Source organism: Tachysurus vachellii, chromosome 6, assembly GCF_030014155.1.
Source record: "Tachysurus vachellii isolate PV-2020 chromosome 6, HZAU_Pvac_v1, whole genome shotgun sequence".
Classification (NCBI taxonomy): domain Eukaryota; kingdom Metazoa; phylum Chordata; class Actinopteri; order Siluriformes; family Bagridae; genus Tachysurus; species Tachysurus vachellii.
The window spans coordinates 3,667,371-3,677,741 of NC_083465.1; the positions used below are offsets into that span (position 1 = coordinate 3,667,371).

The following is a 10,371-nucleotide window of genomic DNA, read 5'->3' on the forward strand; positions in this document are numbered from 1 at the left end:
AGACCAGAGAATATCTTCTTTCCCTCTTATCCGCTAAAAATGACAGAAAAAAAAAAAGAGATGGGATTTCCCCCGCACACCCCCCCACCCACCCACCCACCCCCCGAGAGAGTTTGCATGCGTTTTACATCACTGTACACATATATACAAAATTAGACAAAACCTCTTGTGACGTTTCATGGTAGAAAATGTGCAAGATCAAGAAACTAAAGATCTTTACAATAAGCACTTGTACACGACACGACCCTTTGGTAATAAAGGAAAGAAAATGAAAACAATGCTAAAAAGCCTTGTATAAGTAAAAGTATTGTATATGTACAATTTAAATAGGACAACGTTGTCAAGTGTGAATGTGCAATTTAATTATACACCGACTGCAAGTTTGATTAATTGGATCGATTTGGAGGGGAGAAGATAATCAAGTTAAATGGAAAGAAGAGATCGAAGCAAAAGGGTTTCTACAGGCATGTGATGCTAATCACGTCACAATAACCGCCAAAAAAAAAAAAAGTTTACCGGATTTAGCCTTCGCTATACGGCGTAACGTTTAATCTAACATCCTAACATCTCTTTACCGTGCTAGAGGATTAATCACTTCAGGGCATGCTGATATTGAGTGATAATTCGTCTAATAATACACAGCACGTCCTGTTATGTTACATAACGCTGAGTTATTGCAGAATTGATTATCAACACATGCCTACATTAATTATGGAAAAAAAATAAAATAATAATAATAACAGAACTGCTTCACAACCTCAGCTGTACAGTAAATGGACGATTGCAGAGGTGTAAAGTTTATGCGTCTCACAGAAAATAAAAGTCTACTGGACAACACTATTGCTGGTGCATGTTTTAAAATATAGACGACGGAGAAGGAAAGAAAAAAAAAAAAAAAAAAAAAAAAGATGGCGGATGTTCTGTAATAATACTGAAGTAATAAAAGGAGCCTTTAAAATTTAGAAAGCCCCAGAAAATTCATACCTATAATAAATAACTGTAAAATGTGGAAGAGTGACGGCTAAATCCTAGCGAAGTACAAGGCTCACGCTTACACGAGACATAAATTAAAACACACACATGTAAGGCAATGAAGAAGTTAAACCATTAAAAAAAAAAAAAAAAAAAAACCCGGAAGGTTCTCAAACACTGTCGTGAACGTGACGCACAGTTCTCCGCGGACGCTCCAGTGAAATCCGATTTTCTCGTGTGCAAACGTGCGCAGTCCGTCTTAAACATTCAGAGTCCACGTTATATCTTTTTTTTTTTTTTTTTTTTAAACAGATGGAAAGAGGGATCAGGACTGAGAAAACAAACAGGATTAAAAGCAGCTCATTCTGCTCATTCTATTTCGTTGTTGTTTTTTTTTTTTTTTTTTAAGCACAGTTCGATTTCTGATCCTGAGTTATTAAAAGTATCAACATTACAGATAATGATTTAGGTTGCATATGCGTTGTTGGATACGTAGTCCATCATTTGGTATCGTTTCCCCAAAAGAAAATAATAGGAACACAGTATCTGTTACCGTAACAACAGATTAGTAAAATTCTATTTTTTTTCACGTTAGACATATTCAAGAGCTTTTTTTTTTTTTTCTTCAATTAGTATCTCTAATCAACAATTCGGATTTTTTTTTTTTTTTTTTTTTTTTAGGTCTCACAGAACTATGATCCGTTTTGGACAAGAATAAATAAGCCTGAAAATCTGAAAGTCAGCAGGTTCATGTGCAAAAAGAAACATTAAAAAAAAAATTACAGGCCAGAAGAACAATAAAAGGCGAATTTAAAAAACGAACATAAAATGGAAAAACAGAAAAAATGATGATTTGGATGAATCGGAAACAGGATAAAGCACAAGGAAATGCATCATGAGTGCTACTATGATCACCTTTCACTATCACACGTGTGCAGGTTTGACCTGTGGGCTTTTTACTCCATCCTGATCTCTCCTGTTCTCAGATGGATGAGTGTCGACCCTTTGGATCTTTACAGGCAGGAGCCTGATCTGAAGGATGAATGGGATTCAGGTGGTGGTTCCTGTGCCAGTTGCCCACTCTGTGGCGAGTCTGAACTGTGCCAATGATGCTTGTGTCCACCACGGCACGGCGGGTAGGAGCTCATGGAGATGAAGACGCAGTAGCGTGGAACTTGACGAACGCGATGGCCGCCAGCTCCTTACAGAACTCCTCCAGGACGATGACTCCTTCCAGCAATGTCACGTGATCAATACTGAGGAGGAAAAAAAAAGTCCGTAGAGTAAGAAACACTGTGGCAGAAATACATGTCGATAAACTCTGATAAAGATGACAGTTTAGCTGAATAGCAGGTTTACACCAGCGCTCGGTAGAGATCTGTACTACCTCGACCCCTCCGGCTCCATCCCGAGCAGCCTCTTCCTCACTAGCAGCAGTTTAGGGTTGAAATCTGGAATACGGTGGATCCTCAACATCAAGTCTCCCACCACCTGACGCGGACGTGAAGAGGAAGCGTTAGCGAGGTGTTTTGTTGCTGTTAATCGAATACTTATGTGAGCCCGAACTCAGAGAAACAGCAGAAACAGAAATACCCTGACAACGACGGAGAAGAGGGATCTGCAGCAAGGTGCCAGGCTGATGTAGGGGTCCAGCAAATACTCATGCAAGTGAGGATGGGGCAGCAAAGACAGCTTGGATAACACTGATGTGACCTGCAGGTTGACATCATATGGCTAGAAATGGAGAAGAGAGAGAGAGAGACAAAGACGGAAAAAAAAAAAGTCCATTAAAATTCACTGTTTTGTGTAAAAATATGGACCCCACCATAAAGCACATGAAGCAATACAATACGCTAAGACTAGAGCGGAAATATTAAAACGTTTCTAATATTAAACAGAATAAATGAATAAGAGATCCGGGTAAAGAACATGTTAACTCCACCTGGTCTAGGATACGTCCCATTCTGTCAAAGAGCACTTTAAGGAAGTGTCCCTCAAAGAAGGGGATGTCCAGGTTACACTTCTCAATAGGTTTAGGGCTGCTGCGCCAGTCCCACCTCTGGCAGATGCCACAGAAGTCTCGGAACTACACACACACACACACACACACACACACACACACACACACACACACACACACACACACACACACACACACGGAGACACACGGAGACACACACACACAGAGTTCTGCTTTGGAGAGGTGCTATAGAAAATGATTCAACTTATAATCATTAGTATTGTCACAGTCAGAGTGAGAGATGTACAGAGACACGTTTGTTTCGATGCAGCATGTGAAACACTCACCTGTCTGTGTGCATCCCTCAGGTAAGTGTCGTAACCGGTGCCTTCGACTTGATAAGACGATTTCGCTTCGTCCGGGACTAAGCATAAGAAACTGAGCGAAAGCCATGGAGACAAGGACAGGACTTTAAAGCCGGAAATCAACTTTTTTTTTCTTTCAATTTATAAACACGGGTCTGTTGAATTCTTGATTCAGTTTGTTTATTTTCTATAAAAGCGTCTCTTTCTATAAAAGTGTTCTGGCTTGAAGGCGACTCGGCAGGTTTATATTAACGTGTGCTATATTTCAGTGTTTCGGTGAACAGAAATTTTAATCTGTTGTATAAAACGGTGTGGGGCACGGTGACTTAGTGGTTAGCACGTTCGCCTCACACCTCCAGGGTTGGGGGTTCGATTCCCGTCTCCACCTTGTGTGTGTGGAGTTTGCATGTTCTCCCTGTGCCTCGGGGGTTTCCTCCGGGTACTCCGGTTTCCTCCCCCGGTCCAAAGACATGCATGGTAGGTTGATTGGCATCTCTGGAAAATTGTCCGTAGTGTGTGATTGTGTGAGTGAATGAGTGTGTGTGTGTGTGTGCCCTGTGATGGGTTGGCACTCCGTCCAGGGTGTAACCTGCCTTGATGCCCGATGATGCCTGAGATAGGCACAGGCTCCCCGTGACCCGAGGTAGTTCGGATAAGCGGTAGAAAATGAGTGAGTGAGTGAGTGAGTGAGTATAAACGGTTTTGCTTTCTCTTACAGACCTGTTTACAATTTTGTGGACCTCGGTTTTCCCATCAGGCTTGGTGTGTTCTGTGCTAGGTGGCGGTGAGCAGCTCAGCCAATCGGGACTGGACAGCCTGGTGTCTGGAGACAAATCGGAGAACAGAGGGTCCTCTTCCAAATCACTGCAGGGAGGCACAGAAAGGGTTCTGACTAAATGATCCCGGATTCAACTGCAGCTCCAGACAACCAGCTAGTTTATCTGGACCTGTTACTGCTGTGTACCGTGAAAAAAAGTGCCTGCGTTCACGTCTCTTACACGGTGTCGTGAGGCTGCCCGTTCTCCATGTGCTCGCGCTCTTCGCGCTCCTCTTGGGCCTTGTTCTCGATGTAGTTGCGCTCGTCGATGCTGCGCAGCACCAGGTTGTGCAGAATGTGCTGGCACGGCTTCTGCAGCAGCTGCTCGAACAGCCGCAGGGTCATGATACTGATCTGCACAGTGGATGGAATGGATTGCTGTTCGCTTAATAATAATAATAATAATAATAATAATAATAATAATAATACATATGTATTATTTAGTAGGTTTATACTCAATACCAGAAACTTGAATCATGAATAAGAAAAATAACAAGCAAATCTAGGGCTATAACTGTGCATGTACCTCGTCTGAAAGATGGTCGCAGTGACCGATAAGTCTGTGCCTCAGGGGATTCTGGGTAATGCTGGCCGGCGTCTCGGGACCCAGTTCTTCTCCCAACAGGAAGTGGACGGTCTCTTGCAGCAAGACGTCCGACGTGACCTGCCTGATGATCCTATTCAACAGTGCTGTGGAGGTCAGGATGCCCACCTCTGACCTACACACAAACACACAGAGCTTTTATTCTAATCCATATTAGTCACATGTGTGTGTTTGTACCTGGTGTCCACATGCACTTCGGTGCCTCTACTTGAACATGCACTCAGGATTATTTTGTTTTCTTTAAATATATAAATACAAAATAGTGAACAGGCCGACGGCAAAAACTAGTTTCATCCAAGTTTCATCATTTTAATAACACAAATATTCTAAATTACACGCCGACAACTAACCCGGGGACGGAAAACCAAATAAAAAAGCAGTTTTCCAGAGAGAATTCCAAAACAAACAAAGCTCTAGGGCATAAATGTGTCAGTAAAGTGTGTACACTGTGGTGTGACACACAAGAGTCCATGACCTGACGCTTACTAGTGAGTTATGCAAGTACCCTGGGTTACACAATGTGTTGAAAGTAAGCGTGCAGTTTTATGTGTACCTGTCATTTATTTACATTACTGCGTAGGTGACTTACGTTTGCATGAGCTGTGGCTCCATCACGGGTACAAAGAAGCGCTCCCTCACCGCCCGAGCTAAAGCTACTGCCGCGGTCTACGGGTCGACACGGAAACAAGTGTGTAAACAAACAACGCGGCACTTTAAAGTTCTACTGTATGCTTGTGGTTAGTTCACGCTCCTTCTTCTTACCTTCTGCGCCTCTTTGATCAGCTGATCGCAGTAATCCAGCCAGGAGAGGAAGGAAATGAGCGCTCGCTTCCCTGTAAAGGCAGCAGCATCTTCCTTCAAGTTGTACACATCCAGCCTGGGAAGAAGAAATAATAAATAAATAAATATATAAAATGCATACAAATGCAAACTGTTTCTCTCTGAATAATGGGTAATGTAAAGAAAGTGGAACCCACCCCCAGTTGACGGACTCCACGGTCTCGATATCGAGAGGATCCATGGACTGAGGCAGCGCCTGATAGATTGAAGTGAGGCGAGCCGTGAGCAGCTCACACAGCTCTGTGCTTTCCGTTAACGTCTTTGCCGCCGCAGGCTCGGGCAAACTGACCAGAAGCATCAGACCCTCGCACGCCTTCACCACCACACGGGCATCCTGTGGGGAACAGGAACACACACACACGCACACAGACTTTAGTCCTTCGCTTCACCGAAACACGAGCACCTGCTCTGTGAGATAAACGAGAGGCGGACTCACCGGGCTCTTGGTCAGGTTGAGCAGAGAGCTGACCAGATTGTAGCTGTTGCTGCTGTGGTTGGTGTGTAGCGCAGCCGCGGCACCGTGTGCAGGGCTGCTGTTGTCACACGCGACTCCGTCGCTCTGCTGCTGACCCGTATCTGGAGACGAAGGATCCTCTTTTTGCCCGTCGGCTCCTGGTACTTTGTCGTCTACTCGTTTTCCTTTATTCTGCACACGGAACAGAAAATAACTGCATCCGTGATGACCAGACAGGTTTATATTACTTGCTTTGAATAAATATAATCTTGTTCTATGTACATTTATATTTATATCCTTTTTCGAGAACCACACACAAGCTATTAGTTTCAAAGAAAGAAAAAAAGAACCGAAAAATGATATTTACTGGATATTTCTTATGAAGTTACTAGGCTACAGACAGACATCTGAATGCATATGAATGATTTTAGACAATCTATAAGGCACAATGCTCACCTCCAAGAAGAAGTCAATAAGGTAGGGGTCCTGTTTGAGTTTGGAACAGACGATGCAGAGAAACTGGATCTCTTCGTTCTCTGTAGGAGCAGCCAGAACCTCGCCGCATATACGGATCAGTTTCTGTGGAAGCCGAAGAAAACTCGCTTAACACAGCGTTTACGTCTGCATTTGAGGTTTGGGGTTAGAGGAACGTTTTCCTGTGCTAAATGATGAGACTGGCTGATTAGAGATAGATGACATCAGCACGTGCGACAGCTTTACCTGGACAGGTCTGTGCACATTGATGTGAGGCAGGAGTGGCTGGCGAATCCGGCCCAGTAGTTTGGTGTAGAAGCTCAGAACCTGCTGCTTCATACCAGGTGGACACTACAAACAAAAAATTTCGACGACTTATTTTCAACCGCTATTTATGCCGATATCTTTCCAGAAGAAATATCCGCTTATAGAACAGTGCTCACGTCAGCCTTGCCCAGGGTATAGAGCGTCTCCAGGATCTTGTGATGGAGCAGGTACTCCATGCACGGCCCCGTTTCGCCAGACTCCCTCTCTCCCTCCTCCTGGATCAGGATGTCCAGCATCTGCTCCAGGTGAGATGGGATGTTAGTGTCTGTTACTGGGGCTTTATCATCTGCAAACAGGGGGAAAAATAAGGTTTGTTTAGTCAGACACATTAATAATGCAGACTATACCGAGGCAAAAGGCACAAATTTGATGTGTATCAAATTTCAAAAACTGCACACACACACACACACACACACACACGCACACACACACACTGGGTCTTTCCTTCATTTGACAGAGAATGGGTTTGAGAGGCCGTGCCAAGATGTAGAAATATTACCTGAAGTCTCTATATAGTAATGTGTGATGGCCTTCCAGTGGTAGACAAAGTCTTCCTGCAAGGGCAGTGACGGCGCAAGCTGCAAACAATCAAACGTTTCATTAAGCAGAACAGAATCAAAACAAAAATACCAGCTAACAACATGATCTGAACAGCAGCTGTTATAAGACATAATGCACTGTTATGTAACTGCTAGGACGGAAAAGCTCACATATCCCCAAGAATAATCAACATCACGTCAACATGTGGTTAGGAATGAACTTCATGAAATACAACGTCAAATAAACGTTTAAGTTAAAGGGTGATGAGGTGTTTTCACCCTAGATATCGGAGTTAGTGTGTATGATGTATTGGCCAACACTTCAAACCCTATAGAGTGAGTGCACTTACATCGGTATTTGGAATCGAGCCATAGTCTAAAAACACAGTGTTTACATTTTCTAGCACGTTAGCTAGCAAGCTACACTACCGTCAAAACAAATTAACTACATATTAATTAACCTTTCTGTTTAGACACAGTTTGTGTTTAAAAGTGACGCATTAACTTCTTTTGGTTATGATTTTTTTTTTTTTTTTGTATTATGCTTTATTCTTTATACACTAACGCCTCCCAAGATAACAACAACATAGCGTAGCATAGGTAGCATAGCTAGTTAACCGGTTAGCAAACCTAGTTAAGACAGACCAACTTCTTGGACAAGAACATTTGTTAATCGTGCACAAAGGATGGAAAACATTGGCTACTGGTCTTCACTAATAACTCCTGCACACTATATAGTGCACTATATATTTACTGTCTCGTTAGCGTCCCTTGATTAGCTAGCATGTTTACTAGATAACTCAAGTAGTGACTACGAACTTAAGCCACCTGGTAAATATTTTACAACTAACTAAGCTTTGTTAATCAGCAATGTTTTTTTTTTTTTTAGACACATCAAGCTCGGCGTCTAGGTAAACAAACTATATTTACTAGTGTATAGAGTAAAAAATAGGTAATACAGGCTAATTAACGTTTGGTCCAGTCACAAATTGCTCATTACTCGGTCCGTTATTCAAGTGGACGACACAGAGTATAAAATAATCCCATGCACCCTATGTAGTGCACTATATATAGTAAATACAGCGCTATTTGGAATTCAGCCTGTGACTCACTGGCGTTAAGTTAGCTTGTTGACTAACTAGGTAGGTTATCAAAATAGGTAACGAGGACAGTTAGTGATACACGGTACCATAGCTAAATAACTAATTGTTTTAAAGTTGGTTAAACAGATAGAGAATGCTGGATTACAGGCATTATCTATTTTAGGCGAACGTCAAGGTAAGGCTAATGTGCTAGTTTTGGTTAGCTAACTAGGCCCTCCGTCCTGACACACAAAACCAGTCGGTCTTTGTCCTTACGTTGTCGGTTAAACACAACATTTCATAAGCTCACCGCTTCCACCGCGTGTTGCAGAATCGAGGTGAATTTGGAGAACATCTTGTTCTTGGACTGGACGAGTTTTTCGCGAGAAGACCGAGAGAATTCCTCTATCTTCTTCTTTCTGTTTCCGCCGCCGCGATCCAGATTGTAGCTTTCATAAAGCGACCTTTACGCGAAAAATAAAACTAAGCAAAATCCAGTAACAGTACACCAACTAGGCGCTGAAAACTGTTTTGACACGTGTTTATTTCAGTAAACATCCACACGCATACAGTTGCCAGCTAAAGCCACCGTGGCATTTCCATGGCCAAAAAGCAGGAATCAATCCTTTAGGTGGGCACCAGAGGGCGCCAGCGAGCTTACAACGCGAATGAGCGTTTTGTTGCCAGACGATGGCTCGATTCCAAATACCTTCGTACTGACTATATAAGTGCACTATATAAAGTTAGAAATGATGACCTGTTCTTCACAGTGCACTACAAAACAAGTACAATATATAGTCGTTTGGAATTGGGCCAATGAAATACGCAAGAGTGACGAATACTTTATTTACTACATTCACTTCAAGTGAGATTATAGAGTATTCAAATATATAAATGTTTTACCTACAACTATCAAGTATTCCTACAAATTACAAAATATATAGTATTAAAATATATAAATGTTTTATCTACAACTATCAAGTGTTCCTACAAATATATATTTTAATACTATATATTTTCTACATTTATATATAGTTTCTGGGCATTAACATTCCCCAAGACCTGAAATGGGAGTGCAACATAAACTCCATTATCAAAAAGGCCCAGCAGAGGATGTACTTTCTACGCCAATTTAGGAATTATGTATGGTCTGCCACAGGAGCTGTTGATGCAGTCATTGAATCTGTCCTGTGTACATACATCCATCACCATCTGGTTTGGAGCAGCAACAAAACAGGACAGGAACAGACTGCAACACACAGTAAAAACAGCAGAAAAAAATAATTGGTGCCCCCTTGCTCACTCCCCAGGACTTGTACCATACAAGAACAAGAAACCGGGCAGGAAAAATCACCACTGACCCTTCGCACCCTAGACACAACCTCTTTCAGCTCCTCCCTTCTTGCAGTTTACCAAAACTGCCAGACACGGGAACAGTTTCTTTCCCCAGACAATCACCCTGATTAACAACTCACCATATTTATATTCCCTGCTTCATATCTGTAAGTACTGCATTATCAGAATTGTCAGTCATCACATCATCAGTATATTTTACACACTACTGCTGCTGTACAGTGTACAAAAAGCATAATATTGCACAATACTGTTATTTGCACTACCATACACTTCTCACACTTTATGTGCGTAACTGATCAGTCACATATTCTGTGTTCATATGTAATACTCGTACTGTCTATATTGTATCTCATCGTCTGTATTGTCTTGTCTTGTATAGTATAGTGTTATTTATGTCTGTACTTTTGAGAGTCACAAACAGCTGGAACCAAATCCCTTGTGTGTGTCAACACACGGCCAATAAACCTGATTCTGATTCTGATTCTGAAATAATACACATCTCTATGTAAACATGTAACATCATTTAGGTTGCTTAACACTTATCATTTTTATTTTTTTAACCCAATATTTTCTTAATAACC

The 10,371-nt window shown here is 42.0% G+C and overlaps 1 protein-coding gene across 1 annotated transcript; it reads right to left on the bottom strand.

Moving 5' to 3' along the window:
* Window positions 1-337: 337 nt before the first annotated feature.
* Window positions 338-9,062, bottom strand: fhip2a (FHF complex subunit HOOK interacting protein 2). The gene is made up of 17 exons (XM_060871796.1): window positions 8,745-9,062; window positions 7,313-7,391; window positions 6,930-7,099; window positions 6,733-6,837; window positions 6,469-6,591; window positions 5,995-6,204; window positions 5,696-5,892; window positions 5,481-5,595; window positions 5,308-5,384; window positions 4,641-4,833; window positions 4,296-4,468; window positions 4,018-4,161; window positions 3,280-3,370; window positions 2,915-3,058; window positions 2,566-2,706; window positions 2,360-2,463; window positions 338-2,228 (listed from the first exon to the last, which is right to left on the bottom strand). Exons 1-17 carry the CDS (start codon window positions 8,787-8,789, stop codon window positions 2,117-2,119), a joined length of 2,223 nt encoding a protein of 740 aa, XP_060727779.1. The 5' UTR covers window positions 8,790-9,062; the 3' UTR covers window positions 338-2,116.
* Between the last annotated feature and the right edge of the window lie 1,309 nt (window positions 9,063-10,371).

Coding starts and splice junctions, on each gene's coding strand:
- fhip2a (XM_060871796.1), bottom strand. CDS start 8,789: ATGTTCTCCAAATTCACCTCGATTCTGCAACACGCGGTGGAAGCG. Junction 7,100..7,312: donor TTACTATATAGAGACTTCAG/GTAATATTTCTA, acceptor CCCTGTTTGCAG/ATGATAAAGCCCCAGTAACA. Junction 3,059..3,279: donor TGAGGGATGCACACAGACAG/GTGAGTGTTTCA, acceptor GTGTGTGTGTAG/TTCCGAGACTTCTGTGGCAT.